We start from the raw sequence: 22465 nt of genomic DNA on the forward strand, positions 1-22465 counted from the left end.
CCAGAACAGCTGGAGGAAGTGTGTGTGGATCGGGAAGTTTGGGCATCTCTGCTGAGACTGCTGCCCCCGCGACCCGGCCCCGGATAAAGCGGAAGAAAATGGATGGATGGATGGATGTTTTGATTTTGTGTTTTGGTTACGTAATTATTATTTTTTGTAGAATTGGCAATATCACTGTCATTATTGTTGCAAAGCATGTGCCACTATATTGTGCGTGTCAGTGCAGGCATCGCTCATGCAGCCTGTCAGACAAAAGTTGAGACCTTAACACATTTCCGCCTGGCGGAAACTGACGCAGACCAAAAAAGGAACAAACTTTTGTGAGTGAACTGACACAAGCGACTCGGAGACCACAAACTGCTTAGACTCAGGGAGCTACAACACACTCTTTCAAATTCCACTTAAAGGCCTGAAATATCGAAACTGACCCAAGAAACAACCCTGCAGCCAACAATAACTGTGAGTATGAGAACATGGGTGAGAAGGGGACACATGTGGAGACCAGGGTGACTTTAGGGCAGGGCATGCGTCTACGCTACAGCCTGATATTCTCAGTGCTAGTTACATGCATGTAGATCAATATGCTTTATATAATGGTTGAATAATCCATTGTACTAGCATAGTTAATTGTGCCATAATTGTTTAGTTTTCACTTGGAGGCACTAGTTGAAACCTCTTTAAATGATCAAGAATGGGTGTTGTTGTTGAGCTCGACAAAAGAGGAAGGGTGTCTGTGTTGTGTGTCTATAGTCACTGGGAGTGGACAATATGGCTTAAGTATTACATAGTTCTTCCTTAGAGCTTGATAATATTACTCATATACTGCATCAGCTTCACCTGTTTTTTGTTTTCAGGATGGCAGTTTGGGACCTGTCTGTCACAGTAGAGGATTTAGGGGAAGATGCTCCTCCTATCTCTCTCAGTGTGACCTCTGACCTCCATGTAGGTGGGGTAATCCTCAAGTTAGTTGAAAAGACCCGTGAGTATTTGTATTTCTTCGACAGTTGTGCAATACCCTTACTTATTAAGATTAAAATAGTCCAGTTAAATGAATGTAATGTCGTAGAAAGTGTGTCCCTTTTTAAAGCCAGCAATAGTTCACGTTCACATCACAACAGTCTAAAGAGCCCATAGTTTACAATTGAGGTGGAGGGGTTTTTGTCTTAGTTTTTGGTAAATATCTCAGTCATTACTGGAAGTATCCACATGAAACAAAACTGTCTCGAAGTTCATTGTCACCTCTTCCAGCACTCTCTGAAAGGCGTCCAAAAGTGGTGGCAAAATTCGAGAACATGAGTGTGATGTTGGCCACTAGGAAGGACTTTTAGACATAAAAATGTTACGGCGGGTTTGTGAATCCAGTCACTGTCAAATACTGATGAGAAAAAAATGTGTTCCATTTGGAGATTTCTTACAAACACTGTATTTCTCCCATAGAGTTGTATTGGCCCCTGCCCTCCACTTGCCATTATAGCATCATCAAATCCTAAATCGTGAACACCACCTATAGTTGATTTAAGCTCAAGCCAAATGTGTGCAAGTGACAAATTGGGGTTTTTTTCCGCTATTTGGATAATGAGTAAAACTTCTCCAAAAGAATATGCATTGCGGAACAAATTGTCATCTTATTCTAAAAACAGTTTCTGCAGTACATTAGTGTTCTTGTAACTTTGAATATAAAGGAAGGACACACAATTAATACATGGAAAATTAAAAACATGCGCTGGTGTCGGTATGGTGGAAAACTGTTTATGCACATTCTGTTTGTAGAGATCCAACAGGACTGGTCAGACCATGCTCTCTGGTGGGAGCAGAAGCAGAAGTGGCTTTTACGGACAGCCTGGGCCCTGGAGAAGTATGGTATCCACGCTGATGCTAGACTTGTCTTCATGCCCCAACACAAGCCCCTCAAGCTGGGTCTACCCAATGGCAAAACCCTCAGGCTGCGGGCATCGTTTTCCAGCCCAGTCTTCCAAACGGTCATTGGCATCTGCAGGGTGATTAGTAAGTCTTCATCAGGGCCACGCTTTCTACATTCATGCATTTTAGAGCTTCACACTGTATGTCATATATATATAGTTTGATAAACAAATGGCAAATGAAACATGTCCACAAGTCAAAATGAACACTGTTGTGAGCACACTAGTCGAATAGTTGTCTTTCTTCTATTTTGTTTGTAATTGTTGTGAAAGCATTGTTTTTTTTTATTTGTCACTCTGTAAAGATATGCGGCATCCAGAGGAGCTCTCACTGCTGCGTCCAGTTGAAGAAAAAAAGAAAAAAAAGGACAAAGACATATCAGAGGAGCTCTATGACCTGACCCAGGTCCCGCTCACTTCAGGTAGACCTCCATCATTTACTATGAATGTTGGTCAGATTAGGTTACACTGTGATTATGTGGGGCAGTGTATACATTTGTCTTAGTTTCTCTTTTATGAATACATTGACAGCATCGCGGCCATGTTTGTATAATGGGATGCCAGCTCATTTTGCGGACTCAGCGCAGATGGAAGCTGTCTACAAGATGCTGTCAGTAACTCAACCTCCTCCAGCTCACGAGGTGGTGGCTAAGCAGTACCGTCCAGCCAGTGTGGTGGACAAGGCCCACATCAATGGCAGGTCTGTTCACTCACATGTGAAAGCAGGGCAGTGCATTATATTATAGGACTTACTTCTGTGTGTGGACAGGTGGCTGGACTCATCCCGCAGTCTTATGCAGCAGGGGATCCAAGCAAATGATCGACTCTGGCTTCGCTTTAAATACTACTCTTTTTATGATATTGAGCCCAAGGTAATGTCCTCAATTAGTGTTTTTTTTCTCTTCTAAAGACTAAATGTCCTATTTATTGTTGCTTTTGCAGTATGACGTAGTGCGACTGACGCAGCTGTATGAGCAAGCTCGATGGGCCATCCTGTTGGAAGACATTGACTGCACAGAGGAGGAGATGATGCTGTTTGGGGCTCTACAAGTATAGCACATTTCTTTTCATATCATTATCTATTCTTCAAAATGTATCCATGGTAATTCTATTCTTGTTTACATTGTTCTAGTACCACATCAATAAAGTAGCTCAGTCTGAGCCGCAGCTGTTGACCTCCACCGCTGCCATGGATGATCTGGAGTCAGCCCTGCAGTCTCTGGAAGTGAAGTTGGAGGGAGAGAGCACCTCGGCCTCTGACATGCTGGTCTGAAACACAAATGTCTTCACTTATCTAATATATATAATTATTTGACAACAAAATGTATGCAATGTCGATTTTTCAGGACACTATGTCGGCACCAGAACTAAATGATTATCTAAAAATATTCAGGTAAAAAAAAAATGTTTTCTTAAATGCACCTGTAGTAGTACAGTATATTTGACTACAGGACAGAACAGTTAGCAACTATAACATATTTCACTAAATATTGCAGGCCCAAAAGACTGACTCTAAAGGGTTATAAGCTTTACTGGGTCAAATTCCAGGATACATCCATATCTTGTTTCAAGAGTAAAGAAGAATGTTTTGGAGAACCTGTTCAACAGATCAACCTTAAAGGTAAGATATTATGTCATTTTTATTCTATGTACACATCATGAATTCAGTGTTTTCTATGTTGCAGTTCAGTGTTTTTATTTTAATTTATTTAACCTTTGTTTAACCAGAGATTAAAAAAACTCTTTTTCAAGGGAGTCTTGGCTAAGATTCAGAAAGGAGTTACAAATTACAAACAATTAAATACACATTATGAAAAATAGTTGCAATGTAAAAAGGTTAACTCAAGTGCTCTCAATCTGGATTTAAAAGCATTCAAGGAAATAAATTCAATTAAAATAATTTTGATGTGGCTACACAGCACATGCAAATGAATTCATTCCCTTTTATTTAAATGTTGTTCTTTGGTAGCCTACCTACTTTTGCAAAAGTGCAGTTTCCCTTCTGTGGGACAAAACAGTTGTTCTGTATCTAATCCTATCTTAAACTACTGTCCAACACACATAGGTTAACGTGAAAAAATGATTCATGGTACTCGTTTGTTCTGCAGGTTGTGAAGTTGCCCCAGATGTAAATGTTACAGCCAACAAGTTCCTCATCAAACTGTTAATCCCCTCAACAGAGGGCATGAACGAGGTCTACCTGCGCTGTGAAGATGTACGGTCCATACAGATTTCTCTCATTCCCAGTATAGACTTTTTTTGCCTAAAAGCTTTTTTTTGCTCTCCATAGGAGCAGCAGTATGCACAGTGGATGGCTGCATGTCGGCTTGCCTCCAAAGGAAAGAGTCTGGCAGACAGCAGTTACCAGAGTGAAATCCAAAGCATCTGCTCCTTTCTGGCAATGCAAAAGACCAACCCTGGCTCCCATGGCAAAAGTGCAGAGGCAGATGAGAGCATCAATACATACAGCTTAGTCTCCCCACGTTACCATAAGAAATACAAAGCAAAGCAGGTAAATGCCATGGATGATCAAAATGACTATTGTATATTCTCTAAATGATTCCCTTGGTAATCCTTAACCTCATTGCAGCTGACTCCACGAATCCTTGATGCTTACCAGAATGTGTCTCTTCTCTCACTGACTGACGCGGTCATGCGTTTTCTGCAAATATGGCAATCCCTTCCAGACTTCGGCATTTCATATGTTGTTGTCAGGTATAAATCTTTGTATAGTTTGATTTTTGCAACATAATGGTTAATTTAAAAATGCATTATTCTTTTTTTTTTTTTTTTACCACACTTTAGATTCAAGGGCAGTAGAAAAGATGAGGTTATAGGAATCGCACCCAGCAAACTGATAAGGATAGACCTGGGAGTAGGAGATGTAGTCAAGACTTGGCGCTACAACAACATGAAGCAGTGGAATGTGAACTGGGACATAAAGCAGGTAAACACAAAGCGATCTCTCATTATAATGTACATTCTGTTGTCTTACATTTGATATATAAAAACAAACATTTTTGTCATTCTTTTAGATGGCTATTGAATTTGAGGGAAATTTCAACATTGCATTCAGTTGTGTAACTGCTGACTGCAAAATTGTTCATGAGTTTATTGGGGGCTACATCTTCATGTCAACGCGCAGCCATGACAAAAGCAACACACTGAATGAGGAGCTCTTTCACAAATTGACGGGAGGCCACGAAGCCCTCTAGAAATGACTTTCTTATTCACTCAATGACATATTATAATCCAAGAAAACAAAACACTTTATTGCCAGCTTGTTTATCATTTCACCAACTGTAAACAAAAAAACATTTACTTTAGCAATAAAAAACACTGTTCACTTGTTTGCAGTTTCAACTTTTTTTTTAAACAGGAAGTATCCAGTCATTTATCTCGCCTCACATACAGTGTTTAACAGCTATCTGAGAAAAACATTTCATGTCCCCTGCATTTCCATTACTGTCACACAAAGAATACAGGACTGCTGCTTTGACAGTAGTAAGATCAGGACAGCCCCGTAGCATTCTTCATTTGCTATTGTAACGGAAGCATAGACCCTGAAACACAAACCAAGCTGTGTAAATTAATCAAAAAAAGGGGTCATTATCAGAATTACACAAATACTTACTTGTAGGCCTCAATCTTAAAGCTCGGCTGAAGTATTTAGGAAGAAGTTTTCCCTGAGTGTCGCCGGTTGTTAATAACACACCATTTTCTGACCAGAAGAACTGGATTCCATCTGCACAAACACACACCACATAGACGTGAGAGAATACTGGCAGTTTCACAGTTTGAAGAACATTGTTTTACAAAGTCATTTTACCAGATAGAGCTTTAGTAACATCAATAAATATGGCCAGGTCACAGTCTCCTCTCATGCCTGGATAAGAACAGCACCACAATGGTATGTTTCAGCATAGATAGTTGAGCTTTGTGTTCAAAATTGTATATTTCACATTTACCACTTATAACCCCTTCCTCTCCTGGAAGCCCTGGCGCCAGATGAATGTGAGTTCTCTTCATGCGACTCAAGCCATGTTGCTGAATAGAGTTCCAGTTTCGTAGATAAGAGCCATGAACTGCTTCAGAAGGACAGTCTGGTGAACCTGCCAGAACAGGTCTGAGCTCAAGATCTTCCACCTTAAGTCACACCAGCACAAGAATGCTTTGTTTTTTTAATCCATTATAAGATGTTTATGTATACAAGTGTTAAACTGTACCTGCACAGAATGGCCTTGATTAGCCCTGATCTGCAGGCGTCCATTCTCTGGATGAGGCTGGAGTTTGAATCGTTGTTTGTCATTTGTCTCCACAACCTTTTTGACATCATCCACAGAGTAGGAGCAAAACTTTGGGTGAGCCAGAAGGTCCTCCAAAAAAATAAATCCATCTGGAAGAAAGCATGAATAATACTAAGATAGTCATACCTTGTTGGTAATGAAAAGCGAGGCAGAAAGAGAGAACCAACCAGTATTATGAAGGACTGTATCGCACCAAAGTACATAAAGCTAAGCTGTATAGTTGACAACTGCTTACCTGTACTCATTTGAAACCCCATCTGATTGGCCCCATGACGAAGGACATAGGACAGAGACTTGGACAGTCTTACATCTTTATCCTGAAAGTGAGTGCAACATATCACCCCTCTAGCCTATGTCTCTATTCCATTGATCAATCTGGGGCATATTGCCTTCCATCCAAAACATGCTGCCTTATGTAACTAGCAGATAGTGAACCTCTGCTTAGACTTAAAATTCGGACAACAAGGCAACCATAGTTTTATTTACCCTTTAGGTGCCTTACCTCCTCTCCACGACTTTTCCCTCTTCCTCCTCTTTTTCGATCACTGCTCATTTAAGTACTTATTATGGTTAAACCCAAATCGTATGAAAGGTGGACACTGAAGATTGGAGTTATATTAACGTGTCCTATTACTAAAAGACACAAAATACACCAGCACTAGCTCTTCTTTCCGGGATGTGCTCATTCCCCGCCGTAGGTGGCGCTGTAGCACAATGAGACCAGCGGCGCCCAGTGAAGAACATCTGACCAAGGGAAAAAAAGTCTATGGGAAAAACAGGACTGTGGGTAAGAATCTGCTATTTTGATCATTTTCCTTTGGTCGGCTGATTGTGAGATCAAATGGGCGTCTATACGTAACTAAAGTAATAATAATCACAAGCTAATTATTGTGATTTCGCGATCAGTCTGTCCAAGACCGCTCATTAATAAGACTGCTAGCCACCCATCCTTTGTTTACCTACGTAATCTAACCACTTATACATAAAATATCTTGCATCTAGCGTAGAGTTTGGCTTTTTCGTTTATACAAGTAGACTCTTTCATGTTGGTATTTATTTATTTAATTTTTATTGCATTGAAATATACAATTCATGGCACAAACGATCTGTTATTAACGATTGGGTTACTGGAGATTAACGCCAAGTTAATCATGTTCACTGTGTATGTTGTTCAGGTCATGGAGTTTCCCCATCATTCCCAGCAGCTGCTGTCAGCTCTACGATCCCAGCGCCAGCGTGGATTCCTCTGTGACTGCACTGTGTTGGTGGGAAACTCCAGCTTCTTAGCTCACAGGGCTGTGCTCGCCTCTTGTTCACCTTTCTTTCACATGTTCTACTCAGACTCTCCAGGAAACAATACTGAAAATGGCACCAATGGCCTGGTTACTCTCGACAGCGACATTGTCACAGCTCCAGCTTTTAGTTTACTCTTGGACTTTGTTTATGAAGGTATCTTAAAGGTGGAAGAGTCCCTTCCTATTGAGGACATACTGGCAGCTGCCAGCTTTCTTCACATGAATGAGGTGGTGAGAGTGTGCAAGAGAAGATTACAAAGACGTGGGCCTGTAGCAGAGGCAGATAGCACACGCTCTGAAGAAAACTATGGTGTTACGAAGACCCTTGACATGGGAAGAGATGAGGGTGATGATGGACGTCATGGACTTGTGCTAAACCCAACCAATGTTTCAGCACCACATACTTTAGTTTTACTGCCGATGGACAGGACCCAGCAAGATCATGTAAAATTAGAGCACAGAAATGCAGAGCGGATGAGTGACCTACAAGTTGAGCAGTCCCACAGTCCTGATTTGGTTGATACCACCCAACCAGGCATGGGTATCACACATGTGCCTCCACACAACCACCTTGTAGGCCCAATATCTTCTGCCTCTGAAAGTATGGGATCTGAAAGTGAAGGGGCAGGACTTTGCAGTCCTTGTAGCACCACAGAGGCAAAGAGGTACAATATGGTTCAATTTCCAAATTAAACGAAAGTAGTATTTGTGTTTTTATTGATCTGTTTATTCATATTTTCTTTATCTTTTTTAGCCAGAGAAGTAACCATCTGCCCTCATCTTCATCTTCATTGCCTGCAGCTACCCAGGAGTCAGGACAATCAGTTTTGTTCCCTAGATCAGAGGCCCATTCACACAGTCTCCATGGGGAGACACTTGGACATTCTCAGGAAAATCTCATTTTTACCAAACACCCAAGGACTACAGACAGAGGCGAATCTTTGGGAGCAGAGCAGCTCGCATTGTCAACACAAACTGCAGTTTCCTCACATTTGAACAACACAGCATCATCACAAATGCAACAGACACTTCATCAAATTCAGAGTATAATGTTAGAGCAACACCAAAGCTCAGATATTCACAGTGGTACTGCATCAAAATATCTTACTGGGCCTCAAGTACATCCTGATGCTTTATTTTCTAAAAAAGACTGCAATTTGCAGACAACCCTAGCTGAAGTAGTTGGTGAAAAAGTAAATATCAAAGTGGAAGCCATTGTCATCTCTGATGAAGAGCAAGAAGAAGAGAAAGAGGCAGTTCGAGAGATTGTGATGGAAGTAGATGATGACTTTGATGATGACAGTCAACAGGGGGAACTGAGCAGATCCCAGTGCATGTCTGCCCACCAGCAGGGGCTTCCCCAGATCTCCAACTATTCTTTTCCACTGTCCCCATCTGATGCTGGCCCTTCTTCCCACATTGGTATACCTTCATCCACAGCTAATCAGCATTCTGAAAGTGCAGTTTACTTCCAGGACTTTCAAGACTCCGCAGACAACTTTGTAGAAGATGTTCCAACATGTAATGTCTGTGGAAAAACATTCTCATGCTCATATACGCTCAGACGCCATGCCATCGTGCATACACGGGAGCGACCTTATGAGTGTCGTTACTGCTACCGCAGTTACACACAATCTGGGGACTTATATAGACACATTCGTAAAACCCACGATCACACGCTGCCAGCCAAACGCAGTAAGGTTGACACAACTTGTATAGACACAATAACTCTCCATCTTCCACCACCACCGCCACCTCCTATAAGCTAACATTATTGACTACATAGAACATCAGCCTGGCTCGACATCTTATCTGGCACTGCATTCATTATGTTCCCTTGTGCTGTAATTTGAATTACACATAGGCCTACACATAACTATATATCTTTTTTAATAATCCTGTTTTTGGTAAGGCCAATGTAAATTCAAGTCTGTAGACAGTTTTAAAGAATTTTATGCAAAATGATTACCCTACAGGCACCTCATGTTTCTATGAGAATTGGGGGGTTCCATTGATTAATGAAATATATTCATTTTTCATATTTATTAATGAAACAATTTCCACGAATTTTGTATGTTTTAATCTAGTTAACAATCAGCACATAAAAACAGTACACAAGAATAACTGTCTTCTTGAGAGGTTCGTCTTAATCTACTGGTCCATGTAACTGTAATAAAACAAAGGAAGTGCTTATTTGATTAATTCTCTCTGGAACAAATGTATTTCTTGTGAACGCCTACTCTGAATGGTAAATAGGGTTATGTATGAACAGGACTTACAGCTTCAGCAAGCTCAGGCCAGTCCATTGCCATCACAATTGTGTCATCCGAGCTGGGAGGGGTTTCCAGATTCCAGTAGGTCAGTTTGTCAAACACGGAGGACACTCTGACTGTTCTGTCCTAACAAACACAGTCTGTTCAAATGACATGTACAAGTCTATTTCACATTTAAAACAAGGGATTACCTCCTCATCTGAACCTGGTTTATTGACCTCCTTTAATACAAATCCGGCGAAGCCTTGGGGACAGTTGATCTCCTGTCCTTTCAGACCACGTCCCCTAAAAGACACTGTCTGCTCTGCGGGGGGAGAAGGGATTTCTTTAGCTAATTTAGCTGGTGTTGTGTTACAAAAGTCAAAACATCAGCATACCATGTTTACAGTCTTTCACAGTGGCAGAGAAATACTCGTTGATCTGTGCTGGCCCATTGTGCTCAATTTCGCAGGGCATTAGATGGATGGGGGCTCGCTGTGCCTGTCCCACCAGCTGCAGGCGAATTACACTGCTGTTACAGGACATTCTGCACAAAACAAGAGCGCAAGGCGTTTTAACTCAGTAAGTAGAAAAATGCGTGACTTTAACTTCTTATAAAAAAGACACAACAACAACAAGGAGAATTTACCTTGAGTCGCGGGTTTTTTCCCCGTGAGATTTATAACACTTCCGGGGGAAGTTTGTTACTGTTGGGCCAAAGCTTCTTCTTTTACTTTGTAGAGTTTTTGTTTGAATGCTGCCCCCTATTGGTTGTTAAATAAATCGCTTTTTGCGAGTCATTCACAGCTCAGCATGTTTAGAAAAACCTTAAAACTAAGATTGTTGAATCATGGTCATAATCTCAAGCGCTGATGCAGAAACGATGGGGATCATCAGAGCTGGATTTAAGTAAAATAAATGTGAGGGAGTTTGCAAAGAGAGAGGGAACTAGTTTACAGCCCGCACTGAACACACATTTTTCTCTATATGCCCATGGGCCCTTCAGCCTGCTGGGCCCCTTGGCTTAGCCCCTGTAACCCCTGCATAAGTCTGGCCTGGGGGATCATACATGTCAACATGAAGTGGGATGTTCTGGTCCAATGCAGCAGTAGCTTAATAAGATACAGTTGCTGTTCCATCATTTATAGGGGAAGTTAATAGATTGTATCACAAACATACCAACATACCATATCAATTGCACTTAGTTTGTGGCCAATAGACTACATTTGGTTCTAATTCTTAAGAGCATAACACCTTTAAATGATTATACAGTGCACTGTAGGTAACACCATGACATTATTATTATAACATTATGTGGCATTTGAGACATATTTGTTTGATTTTGGTGGTGTATAAAATGTTGATGTTGCGGGCAGCTTCTAAGTCATTTGACTGCTGCTTGTGACTGAGATTAGATGCAGTGGTTTCACGGCTGTCAGTGCTCTGAATGAGATGCTCTGTGTCTTTGCCTTCACAGCTTATTAAGGGGCCTTCAGACAATAAGTATTCAGGTAATGTAGCTCCAACTCAGACGTCAACAGACCAAATATAGCTGGACATTTTCTAGTTTACAGGCAGCAGATGAACAAACCAGAGGGATGCTTCGGATTCAGATGGCTGTTTCCGTGGCAATATCCCAGGCCCGGCAGAGAATACTGCAAGGTTTTGTGGTGTTTTCTGTCACTTTTCTATTGCTCTGGATCGCTGCCTTTTTATATGGAAGCTTCTACTTTTCTTACATGCCCAAAGCAACTTATTCGACCCCTGTGCACTATTATTACAGGTGGGTCTTATTACTCTTTACTTTGTATTTACAGATAGGTCCAGAAATATTTGGACTAAAACCCAAATGTTATTATTTGAACTGTTTATCCAAAACGTATTCAAGCAGCACATGGGCATAAAGTCTCTCAGCCTTATGGGTTGCCAAGCTGCATATGAAGACAAAACACAAAACACACGCTTTGAGAAATGGAAACACTAGCACTAATAGAACTTGATTGGGGACAAGTGTTGTGAAAGTGGAGGTAGGAACAGGTCACTTTTCAAGGTCACTTTCACAAAAATGCCAGAAAATTAGCCTGAAAGTTCATAAAATTGATGCAAATGTTTTATAATTTGATACACACTGTTCTCCACAAACGCTTGAGTTTACAATATACTAAAGGAGGACAAAATAAATGTCATTCCATTTCTAGAAGTAAAATCCGGTATAGCTCCTTTAAGTATTTGTCATCTGGAACCAGAAAACAGAACAATAATGGAAATGTATTCCACGAAAGACAATTTGTTTTGTATCATTTATTTGAACTTGTTTCAATGCTGTCCCTGGACCAACAGCATCAAAACTTGGTAAAATCATATCCTTTCGATTTAGCAACCCTAAGTATGGAGTTCATTTTGCGTTCAGATTTGGTAAAAACTTCTTCTACAGTATATCAAACGTTTGTCTTATTGTGAATGAATCAGCGTTGCTATCGTTACATCAGTAAAACCATTATCTGAATTGAACATGTTGTCCTCATCAATCGTTTTTTTTTTACTATTAGCAAATTATACCTTACCTTCAAACTCAAGTTGGTTAAATTATTGCTTCTTTATTTAATATATATCATAAAAACTCACTGTGTCTCCTTTTTAATTTTAATTTTTTTAATTTTAATTTTATTGAGTTTTATTTTACACAAATACATACAGGGCAAAACGAGACGGCAGTTGAAGGAAGGGGATGTGCATACACTAATGGGTGGGGAGACTAAGACGAGAGTGGACATGGGTTTATATTTTGTGTGTGTCTGTGTTGTGCTGTGTTGTGTTGTTGATTATGGGAATTGCCTGTAATCACTGTATCTCCTGCATGTTGTGAAACGCTCACTGTTTCCTCTAAAGTTGTTGTTTCTCCATTAGAACAAACTGTGAATCTCCAGGCTCTGTAATGTGCACCTATCCTGTGGCAAACGTTTCTCTGATGAACAACAAGAAACATGTATGCCTAATCTTTGAAAAAGGGGATACATTTTGTGTCATGAAGTGTGATGTAATAATCTGATATTCACACAGGTGTTAACATTCGGGCAGGCCTATCGACTGTCGTTGCAGCTGGAGATGCCTGAATCTCCAACTAATCAGGAACTTGGAATGTTTATGGTCAGAGCAACTTGTTTTTCTCAAGATGGAGCGCAGGTTGCTTCCTCTGCCCGTGCTGTGAGTTTCTCTGTTCTGTTTTTTGTCTTCAAGGGTGGAGTCCAAGTAGAAGCTATAACACAAGCATGTGTTTATTTTTCAGCTCTCTGCTTCCAGTTCCCATTTTGTAAGTTTTTTGTCACTTACTACACTAATAATTACATTCAGAACAACAATACATTTCAAAACGTGGTCAGCTGGACTTGGTTTTGAAGCCAGCCTACATTATCTCCAAAATAAAACATACAGTTATGCTCAAAAGTTTACATACCCTGGCAGAATTTTTGTCTATTTTTGGTTGCTATGAACGAATAGTTGAATGTTTACTAAAGGTAAGCAGCCCCACCTGTGTTTGTCAACTGACAGACCCTCGAATCTCTCATCCAGTACTGCAATGGCGTTTATGGTTTCTGAGTCCTGAGGAAAGCAAAAGAATTGTCAGAGGGTCTGCCAAAAAGTGTAGTTGAACTGAAAAAAATGGGAAAGGGTCATGAAAAATATATCCAAGGTACTGAGAGCATTAATCAGCAGTGTTCAAATGAAAAATTATAGATTCTGAACAAAGATTTCATCAACAACTCAAAATCAGAATAGTTTTTTTATTGCCATGGTTTGAGAACAGATTCACAAAACTCCGATTTTTTTATGTGCTGACGTAAAACATGAAACGCATAACACAGGAAAGTGGATGAAAAGAAAAACCCACAAATAACTTCAGCTGAAGTACAGGACTTTCAAAAAATAAAGGTGGTGTGGCTGTTTCAAGATGCACAATAAGAGGCACTTGATCAAAAATGTTCTGCATGGCCAAGTTGCCAGAAGAAAGCCATTATTTCGCAAATTCCACAAAGTATCCACTTACAATATGCCAAACAGCACAGAGACAAGCCTCAACATTTCTGAAACTATGTAATTTGGAAAGATTAAACCAAAATGGAACTTTGTGGCCATAACCATAAACGTTACATTTAGAGGAGTCAACAGACCTGCGATGAACGGTACCATTCCTACAGTGAAACCCGGAACTGGATCATGGCTACAGGAAACTTGGTGAAAATGGATTGCAGGGTGAATGCAGCATTTTGAAGTGGTGCATTGGACGCACTTGGACGTTCCAACATGACAACAATCCAAAGCACAAGGCCATGTCGACCTCTCAGCAGAATAAAGTGAAGGTTCTGGAGTGGCCATCTTAGTCTCCTGACCTCAATATCATTGAGCCACTCTGGGGAGATGTCAAACGTGAAATTCATGCAAGACAGCCCAGGGATTTACAAGAACTTGAGGCTTTTTGCCAAAAAGAATGGCTAGTTTTACCATCTGAGGAAATGAAGACGCCCATCCACAACTACCATAAAAGAATCCAAGCTGGTGTTAAAGATGTTAAAGGGGCAAAACACAGTGAACTGGAATGTAAACTTTTGATCAGGGTAATTTTGACAGTTTCAAATATCATTATGATTCAAAAAATAAAATAAAATTCTGTCATGGTATTTAAACTTTTGACCACAACTGTATATAGGTCTATCTATCGTATTAAGTAGAAAAATCAAATAAATGGTCATAATCTGTCAATTAAACCATGTGATTAGTGAAAGTCACCATTGCGGTTGTCAGTCATGTGACGACAATCTTAGCCTATAAACACTCACGTTTGATACAGAGTAATATGGTTGTGTCCATTGTGCCTGAATATGACGTCACATTTTTAAAATTGATTGTTATGCTGTTGGTTCTTCTCCTAACGTCTACAGGGAATGCTACGATACCGATCGGACCTGGTGAGAAATCTGGAGACAGTGCTTCTACTTCCTGCATTTCTGACTGGGACAGCGGAGCAGAAACAAGTGCTCGAGGTGGAGCTCTTCTCAGAATACACAGATGACCCTGTGAGTGATTTAATGTTTAAGTTTGGTGTTGATTGTACTTCATAGTCCTTCATTCTTCTACTTGTCTTACTACAGTATTCCCCCTCGGATACAGCCATTATTGAAATATTATCCAACAAGGTGCAGATTTACTCATCTCAGCTCTTCATTCATGCACACTTCAGTGGTTTAAGGTAAACTGTTATTCAAGATGAGGAATCATGTCACACCATTTAAAATGATGTGCTTATTAACCAAGATAGGAACTATCAAAGTATATTTGACTTACTGTCTTTTTTCTTTTTCTTTAGATATTTGTTATTTAATTTCCCGCTCATCTCGGCTGTAGTGGGTGTCTCCAGCAACTTCTTTTTTCTGAGTGTCCTCTTTGTCTTCAGCTATTTGAGACAGATGCTGAAACTCAGACAAAAACCTGAAGAAGTATGACTCTATTAACGTCGTATAACATAAAAGTAACTTCCATAAGCGTTTGTGACCCAAATGGCCTCTGTTGACTTTGTTGCAGCTTACAGTGAATGGTCCACCACCAGCGAGAGAGGGTGCACAGAGAGAAGAATGTGATGGGGGTATAAAGTCTGATAATATGACTTAAAATAATATTACAGTTCCTCTTGTGATACAATACATTTTATCAACAGGTTCTACTGAGCAGTTTGGTCGAGTTTAGGCGCAGCAAACATGAACACTACTTTTGGAACAAATTCACTCTTGGGATGATGGTATTTTAGTTTTCCACCAGCCTGATTTAATTTGTGCAAATGACTCGAAATGTATATGTTTTATTTTATTGCTTTGCCCTATACTTTTACAATTATCTGTTTCCTTGGACTACATTCCCAAACAAGTTGATTAACTCACCATGTAAATGTTTTGCTCCTGCTTTAATACTGGGCATGTTTGTATTGTCCCTATTCTTGTGTTTGTATGTGTCGGTGAGCCGAAGATGAATTTCTACCTCGGTAGACATTAAAACCTATTCTATTCTATTGCATTTCTGGTTATAAATTGAATATGTTTGGATATAGTAAAATACTGTATCATTTTGTTCACTATTTATTTCTCAAAAAAGCAATGACATATATCAACACAGTATTATATGGTGTGTTTTATTGTTAAGGTTATGCTAATAACTAAAACGAAGAATGAAAAACACATTTTAGATTGAAATTTATACTCTAGTAGCTACACCAACTGGTGTAATGTCATTTCTGTATGTCATAAAAATAATAACAATAGTAACAATAGTAAAATAATAAAAGTGTTTAAGGGTATGGAATAACATAAAATAAATTATGATAACAATTAAAAATACCAATTTATAATATAGGCTGAATAAACAACATATAGTAAAATCCTCCTGTTGAGCTGCCACCTTATGGTGGGGGAGTTCTCGCATCCAAATGATGCTAGAAAATATTGCCAGGGGCATCATGCCGGACCTGGCCTTGGTGCTTGTATGCAAGCGCCTGGCAGTTCAGGCTTTTCTCCTCGGGGCCAAACTGGGCTCAGCCAGAATGGATGATGTAGACTTGTAGACTACCGGAGGGAGATGAAAGGTAAAAACAGATCCAGCATGCCACTGTTCGAGCGGACGCAGAGGCAAATACTCAGGTGGAGAGTCCTTGCCTCAAGTGAAGGAGATCAAGTAGGGGCTGTGACTTTCCTGATCATCTCCACTGTCTTCACTGGGGTGCAGCTCCAGGTTGTTGCAGCTGCACCAAGATACCAGGCAATCCACCCTCCTCCTAGGCAGACTCACCAGTCACGGTTGACTGCTTTGGAAACTTCATAACGTCATCATATGCAAAACACAACACCAGCAGCAATAGTGTGGGGATGTGTGTACGACATGTGTATGGTCAGACTGCAGGTGAGAGCATGTAGGTAAGGCAAACATTTTACTCTTATTCATTTGGAATGAGTGTTTGTGTATATTCAATTTGTACTCATTCAAAATTCACAGTTATGTGGAAGTTCATGTCTTTCTGAAAGAAGATTCATAATGGAGGAAGAGCAACATAATTCAACAGATTCGGACAAAATGGAGACGGATACAACAAACAATCAATCAACACAGAATGACTTTACAGACAAATTGACGTACGAGATGACGAAAAATCTTTGTGCCAGTAAAAGGTCTTCCAGTGCCAAAGTCTTCAGACCAAAACTTCAAGCCACAAAGAGTTTTCCTCCTTACAGTCAGTGCATTGGGGGACTGGGACAAGATGCAGATATGGATGCAGAGTTTCGTTTCGAAAACATGAATCTACAAAAAAATGTAGATGATGTTGTTCATATTGCTGATACCAAAGACAATGGAGTTACATGTGGTGGTAACTGTGATGCGAAAGACGAATGGAGGCTGAAGGAAAAGGAATGGTTGGGCGGCAGTTTTGATATGTGCCCGGATGTAGAGAATATAAATCTCCAAAGGAGAACACAAATAGACAAACAGGGTAATGTCAATGAAGACCAAACCTTAAATGGGGAACTAGAAAAGGATGAAAAATACAGAAAGATGGACAAAAGTGGCCTTGAGATATCTGGCAGAAGTAAGAATGAAATTACAGACGACATAGGTGAGACGAGTCATCAGTGGTCGTCGCCACATCCCATTCTGTCCAAACTTCTGCAATCGTCCACATCCTCATCCTGCTCCTCCATCTGTGACTCGTCTGGAGAGAGTGATGAGATCTTCAGTGAAGGAGAGAGTGCTGTGTCTCAGAGGAAAACCCTTAAGAAGGTGATATTTAATATTCAAAAACATAATTTATGTGCTATATGAAGCAGATTTCTCATCTAAAACATCAGTTTCCCAACTTGCTATTCACCTAAGCTCTAATTTGCATGGGATGAAAGAGACCATTGACAGTAATACATTTGAATATTATTTGCTTGGCTTATTTATGCTGCTCTTTTCAGGCTACAGCGGGATTGCCTGTTATTGCAGAAGAGGTGACATTTAGATGCACTTAATTCAATGTCAGTCAGAAATAAAATGCTTTGGAACTTACAAAAACATTTAATGTGACCCTAAAACAGGAGTGGGGATTAATTATTTACAAGGGGCCACATGAGTACCCTGAATTGAGTTAGAGGGCCAAACCAATGATAACTTGAACCTAAGTTTGCTCAACTTTCTCACACTGTGAAATGCAAATTACATCTGGAAGTCGCTCGATGAAAACAAGACAAAATAACAGAGCTGATGTGAACCGTACAATGGTGCGGCTAATTTCCAGGTTTTTAGGGTCATACTAAAAATTGTGTCATGTTATCAATAAAAATTCACCGGGGTCCAAAAACTCTGGGCTATTTCGAATGAAAAATGCAATAAAGATGCGCAATAACAGCTCCGATTGCTGTTTTCCTCTACTTCTGTCCGTGGTGTTTGCTGCACACTGGAGCGGGAGCCGGAGGATGCCCTCCTGCTCCTGTAAGGTGGCTTCAGGTGCAAAATAAATTTGATTAATCCCCTCACCACTGAAATATTATGGGAGGGCAGCTCTAAACTCGTCTACCCTCCCGGGAAGAGCTGCTGTGCAGGAGGTGCTTCAATTTGACTTGTGGGTTTAAAGGATAGTACAATCTAATATAAACTTTTAAGTTCTTACCGCATTTTATAGACGTAAATGTAGCTACCTGTAGGCCACTGTTCTCTTGACATATTTGACCGTGCACAGACAGAAGTCCTCTTTCCAGTGGACTGATGCCACATTCAATCTGTGGCTTGGAACAACATGGACACCTGTGGCTTAGTGCAGCCTATTATGTAAAAAAGCATAGTTCTTTTTAAATTTAATTGGTGTGGCTTATATACAGGAGCGCTCAATATTCAGAAAATTATGGTATATATAATTATGGAAAGAGATTCAAGAGTCAGACAAAATTGCTTAGCGGACAGATAAACTAAAGTAGCTATACTATCTTACATGGACAAACCAGCTATTTTTTGAATGCTCATTCACGATCATCCCAGAGCAATTTGTACACTTGGCTAGAGTGTTTATCAATCAATCAATCAAACTTTATTTGTAAAGCGCTTTTCATACCGAAAGGTATCACAAAGTGCTTTACAGATTACAACATTTAAAACAATGCTCCTGGGACAACCTCCCATATATATACATTTTATATATTAGGATTAAATAAATAGATTAGTCAGTTAAAGGCTAAGCTAAAAAGGTGGGTCTTGAGCCTGCTCTTAAAAACATGAACGTTCTCTGCAGCCCTGAGCTCCTCCTCAGGTGGTTCCAGAGGCGAGGGCCGTAATATTGGAAAGGCGCCTCACCATGAGTCTTTTTGTTGACTTTAGGAATAACTAGGAGACCCCTGCCGGAGGAGCGAAGGGGCCGTGAAGGTTCATAAGGTAAAAGCAGTTCTGAAAGATAAGAAGGACCAAGACCATTAAGACATTTAAAAAACATTAAAAGACCTTTAAAGAACCTTTAAAATCGATCCTGAAACACACGGGGATGCAATGCAGCGATTCTAAAACCGGTGTAATGTGGTCCCGCCTCCTGGTCTTCGTCAGGACACGAGCTGCTGAATTTTGTAAAAGTTGTAGACCTGAGCTACTCTTTTTGGGAAGACCAGAAAGCAGGGCATTACAGTAGTCGATACGACTGGTGATAAAAGCATGCATTAGTGTCTCCATGTTGGCACGAGAGAGAATGGGGCGGACTCTGGCTATGTTCTTTAGATGGTAAAAAACAATCTTTGTGATATTCTTAATGTGTGGAATAAACGCCAGTTCAGAGTCAATGATCACCCCCAGGTTCTTCACCTGTGAGGAAGGATTAAAAGACAGTGACTGTAGTTTGGGTAAAAGTCTCTCTCTCTGGGCCTCAGGGCCGATGATTAACATTTCAGTTTTGTCCTGGTTAAGCTGGAGAAAGTTTTCTGCCATCCAGGATTTGATATCTACAATGCAGTTAAAGAGTGCATCTATTGGCCTGGTGTCATCTGGAGACATGGAGATGAATAACTGTGTATCATCAGCATAACTGTGAAAATTGACCCCGTGTCTCCTGATGACATCACCAAGAGGGAGCATATACAAATTAAAAAGCACTGGGCCTAAAATTGAACCCTGGGGCACACCACATGTAATTCCATGCACCTTAGAGGAGCAAGTATCCACACTCACCATGAACGTCCTGTCTGTGAGGTAGGAAGTAAACCATTTGTGTACAGCACCAGAGAGGCCGATGTGTTTTAAACGAGTTAAAAGAATAGTGTGGTCGACTGTATCAAAGGCAGCGCTCAGATCCAGAAGAACCAACACTGTGACCTTTAATCCTCTTTCACTCTGCCCTGGTCAATAAAGCCCATGGGTCAAAAATAATTTAAAAGGTTTTTACATTCGAGTTTGTTGTATGTTGAAATCATATGTTTTTCCTCAGAGTCGGTCCTGGAAAACCTTTCTTACAATGATGCACTGGTCACTGAAGCGTCAGAGCTCCTGGGTCCAGCTGGCTGGACATCAAGGCATGTACAAAAGTGAAAATACTTGCATTTATTTTTGAACCAAAAACAGAAAATACTCTAAGTTGATAACTGCTTGAATAATTGTGATTATCATTTTTCCTATAATAAAGCAGCCCTGCATGTCATCATTTTTGTTGAGTAGTTTAGCTTAGACTTAATTTAGTCCAGTTTCGAGCCAAATTGATCTTAATCTCAGGCTATGTAGCCTACTTAGATGGTCAAAGGTGGACAATGGTATACATACATACGTAAAACGTCTGAGAACCAATATAATAGGGTTTCAGCCCAAATAAGTAAATAATAAATAATAAATAATCATAAAACTTGTAGTTACAATTTTGTTATATTTTGACAAGGAAACTTTCACCTGAGTGAGGGAGGCGAGGTCCTCAAACTGTACAGTGAAGTTGAGGCTGCCTGTCTGAATTCACTGATGAAAGACCCACTCAGGCCATTTGTACCACAGTACTATGGTCTGGTCACCAGAGGGGAGCACTGCTACATTCGTCTGGAAGACCTGCTCAGTGGTCTCAGGCGGCCCGTCATCATGGATTGTAAGATGGGAATCAGGTGGGTGGCCTCTTGAAAAAGTACAAATGCTAGATTTTTTATTCATTTATTTATGTATTTATTTATTACGTTAGAACTTATCAGGAGGAAGAAGTTATCAAAGCACGAAGCAAACCTAACCTGCGGAATGACATGTATCAGAAGATAATTAGAGTGGATCCTTCAGCTCTGTCAGCAGAGGAGCATGCTCAGAAGGGTGTGACCAAGTGGAGGTACCTTCACTGGAGGGACACCACAAGCTCCACATCTACTCTGGGCTTTCGCATTGAGGGCATAATGGTACGAGCAAAGCCTTTCAACTGTACTATTCCCTGTACTGTGTTTTGTAATCATTTTAATAGATGGAGGATGGTAATATCCAGAGAGACTTCAGAAATATATTGACCTTAGCTCAAGTAACCGAGACTTTGCTTTTCTTCACAAGAAACCAGTTGAATGTCTTGGTAAGTAATTTAAGCATACAGTAGACAGCAGTAGCCTAGAAGCTGAAACATTGATATATAGTAAATCTTATAATGCTTATATGTTCACATTTCTACTGCCAGAAAGCATTTCATTCAAGACTCCTGGCTCTAGATGATGCCCTGAAGAGTTCTTTTTTTTTCAGAAAACATGAGGTTCGTCCCAAATGATAATGCAATTTTCTAATTTGTGTTGTTAACTCTAAAGTAGAAACATTTGACTCTACTAGGTGATTGGGAGTTCTCTTCTCTTCATCCATGACCACAGCAGTAAGGCCTCTGTTTGGATGATAGATTTTGGAAAAACTGTCCCTCTTCCAGATATCAGTGAGCTTAAACATGATGTGCCATGGACTGAGGGCAGCAGAGAGGACGGCTATCTCCTTGGTCTCACCTCGCTCATCGCTTCACTGAGTCAGGCCATACATTTAGCTTCTTAATCCTGGAAAATAGTTACTAATGTAAAGCCAGATACATGTTCTTTGGCCTAAATCACCAAATTAACTACTGTAACAACAATGTTATTTGGCATGAAACCAATAAATCAACCAATCTTTTTGTCGGAAATGATTTAGTTCCGTTTATTTGATGTGATGATGAAGAAATATGCACAGATGCACACTGTCATTGTGTCCTTGTCCAAGACACTTCTGCTGCCTTGTCTGTGTATATTGGTGTGTGAATGAGGGTGTGAATGGGCCTAATGTAGGTAGAAAAGCGCTATACAAGAGAGACCACAACAACAACATCGGGTGAATCTCAAACACCATTCAAAAATGTTTATTATGCATCCAGGTGTGTATATTTGTGTGGAATACGCTTTAGTCAAGTTCCCACTAGGTGGCGGCATACGCATGATGACGTTACTTTATCCATTTGAAAGACACGGGTGCCAGCAACAGACATCCGCCCGGAACAATTTTCTTATACAACATTTTAATTGCTAAATGAAACTAAAAAACTAGCACACACACACACACACACACAAAAAAAAACCTAAGAAAAAAAACTTTTAAAGCTAGTTTTGTCGTTGCCGTAACCAAAGGCTCCCGTGATGCATGAGGGTAACCTTGACACCGGTCTCTAAAACATCCGCTGG

General features: G+C 40.3%; 6 protein-coding genes across 8 annotated transcripts; 4 read left to right on the top strand and 2 right to left on the bottom strand.

The window, feature by feature from the left end:
* Positions 1 to 301: 301 nt before the first annotated feature.
* Positions 302 to 5449, top strand: fermt3b (FERM domain containing kindlin 3b). Its single transcript, XM_079556824.1, has 15 exons — positions 302 to 459; positions 855 to 979; positions 1771 to 2004; positions 2225 to 2341; positions 2451 to 2619; positions 2689 to 2791; positions 2862 to 2969; positions 3052 to 3186; positions 3266 to 3312; positions 3416 to 3540; positions 4028 to 4134; positions 4210 to 4431; positions 4510 to 4634; positions 4725 to 4866; positions 4955 to 5449. Exons 2-15 carry the CDS (start codon positions 856 to 858, stop codon positions 5132 to 5134), a joined length of 1938 nt encoding a protein of 645 aa, XP_079412950.1. The 5' UTR covers positions 302 to 459; position 855; the 3' UTR covers positions 5135 to 5449.
* Positions 5450 to 5459: 10 nt separating this feature from the next.
* trpt1 (tRNA phosphotransferase 1) lies at positions 5460 to 6869 on the bottom strand (the record flags this gene model as incomplete). The annotated part of the gene is made up of 7 exons (XM_079557141.1): positions 6729 to 6869; positions 6462 to 6543; positions 6146 to 6315; positions 5888 to 6065; positions 5749 to 5805; positions 5554 to 5664; positions 5460 to 5482 (listed from the first exon to the last, which is right to left on the bottom strand). The coding sequence occupies exons 1-7, from the start codon at positions 6777 to 6779 to the stop codon at positions 5460 to 5462; spliced, it is 672 nt and encodes a 223-aa protein (XP_079413267.1). The 5' UTR covers positions 6780 to 6869.
* A 132-nt stretch (positions 6870 to 7001) lies between these two features.
* On the top strand, positions 7002 to 9424 carry zbtb3 (zinc finger and BTB domain containing 3). 2 transcript variants are annotated; one of them, XM_079556135.1, is made up of 3 exons: positions 7002 to 7013; positions 7402 to 8186; positions 8276 to 9424. In XM_079556135.1, the coding sequence occupies exons 2-3, from the start codon at positions 7405 to 7407 to the stop codon at positions 9288 to 9290; spliced, it is 1797 nt and encodes a 598-aa protein (XP_079412261.1). In that variant the 5' UTR covers positions 7002 to 7013; positions 7402 to 7404; the 3' UTR covers positions 9291 to 9424. The 2 variants fall into 2 exon arrangements, with proteins under 2 accessions (XP_079412261.1, XP_079412260.1); XM_079556134.1 differs by lacking the exon at positions 7002 to 7013 and having other exon boundaries at positions 7053 to 8186.
* An 11-nt stretch (positions 9425 to 9435) lies between these two features.
* rnaseh2c (ribonuclease H2, subunit C) lies at positions 9436 to 10516 on the bottom strand. Its single transcript, XM_079556138.1, has 5 exons — positions 10423 to 10516; positions 10172 to 10320; positions 9986 to 10098; positions 9801 to 9920; positions 9436 to 9688 (listed from the first exon to the last, which is right to left on the bottom strand). The coding sequence occupies exons 2-5, from the start codon at positions 10317 to 10319 to the stop codon at positions 9668 to 9670; spliced, it is 402 nt and encodes a 133-aa protein (XP_079412264.1). The 5' UTR covers position 10320; positions 10423 to 10516; the 3' UTR covers positions 9436 to 9667.
* Positions 10517 to 11350: 834 nt separating this feature from the next.
* LOC306962829 (seipin-like) lies at positions 11351 to 15551 on the top strand. Of its 2 annotated transcripts, XM_079556136.1 has the most exons (9): positions 11351 to 11556; positions 12681 to 12759; positions 12834 to 12977; positions 13060 to 13083; positions 14711 to 14845; positions 14921 to 15018; positions 15136 to 15265; positions 15351 to 15411; positions 15484 to 15551. In XM_079556136.1, exons 1-9 carry the CDS (start codon positions 11372 to 11374, stop codon positions 15510 to 15512), a joined length of 885 nt encoding a protein of 294 aa, XP_079412262.1. In that variant the 5' UTR covers positions 11351 to 11371; the 3' UTR covers positions 15513 to 15551. The 2 variants fall into 2 exon arrangements, with proteins under 2 accessions (XP_079412262.1, XP_079412263.1); XM_079556137.1 differs by lacking the exon at positions 13060 to 13083 and having other exon boundaries at positions 12834 to 13001.
* Positions 15552 to 21037: 5486 nt separating this feature from the next.
* On the top strand, positions 21038 to 21837 carry LOC306963568 (inositol-trisphosphate 3-kinase A-like; the record flags this gene model as incomplete). The annotated part of the gene is made up of 4 exons (XM_079557142.1): positions 21038 to 21184; positions 21247 to 21348; positions 21451 to 21522; positions 21597 to 21837. The coding sequence occupies 4 exons, from the start codon at positions 21038 to 21040 to the stop codon at positions 21804 to 21806; spliced, it is 531 nt and encodes a 176-aa protein (XP_079413268.1). The 3' UTR covers positions 21807 to 21837.
* Positions 21838 to 22465: the final 628 nt, after the last annotated feature.

This window comes from Gobius niger (assembly GCF_951799975.1).
Source record: "Gobius niger genome assembly, chromosome: 5".
Lineage (NCBI taxonomy): Eukaryota > Metazoa > Chordata > Actinopteri > Gobiiformes > Gobiidae > Gobius > Gobius niger.

Coding starts and splice junctions, on each gene's coding strand:
- fermt3b (XM_079556824.1), top strand. CDS start 856: ATGGCAGTTTGGGACCTGTCTGTCACAGTAGAGGATTTAGGGGAAGAT. Junction 980..1,770: donor CAAGTTAGTTGAAAAGACCC/GTGAGTATTTGT, acceptor TTCTGTTTGTAG/AGATCCAACAGGACTGGTCA. Junction 4,432..4,509: donor AGAAATACAAAGCAAAGCAG/GTAAATGCCATG, acceptor ACCTCATTGCAG/CTGACTCCACGAATCCTTGA.
- zbtb3 (XM_079556134.1), top strand. CDS start 7,270: ATGTTGGTATTTATTTATTTAATTTTTATTGCATTGAAATATACAATT. Junction 8,187..8,275: donor AGCACCACAGAGGCAAAGAG/GTACAATATGGT, acceptor TATCTTTTTTAG/CCAGAGAAGTAACCATCTGC.
- rnaseh2c (XM_079556138.1), bottom strand. CDS start 10,319: ATGTCCTGTAACAGCAGTGTAATTCGCCTGCAGCTGGTGGGACAGGCA. Junction 10,099..10,171: donor TGTGAAAGACTGTAAACATG/GTATGCTGATGT, acceptor CTCCCCCCGCAG/AGCAGACAGTGTCTTTTAGG. Junction 9,689..9,800: donor GGCCTGAGCTTGCTGAAGCT/GTAAGTCCTGTT, acceptor GTTTTATTACAG/TTACATGGACCAGTAGATTA.
- LOC306962829 (XM_079556137.1), top strand. CDS start 11,372: ATGCTTCGGATTCAGATGGCTGTTTCCGTGGCAATATCCCAGGCCCGG. Junction 13,002..14,710: donor GTTTCTCTGTTCTGTTTTTT/GTCTTCAAGGGT, acceptor TAACGTCTACAG/GGAATGCTACGATACCGATC. Junction 14,846..14,920: donor CAGAATACACAGATGACCCT/GTGAGTGATTTA, acceptor GTCTTACTACAG/TATTCCCCCTCGGATACAGC.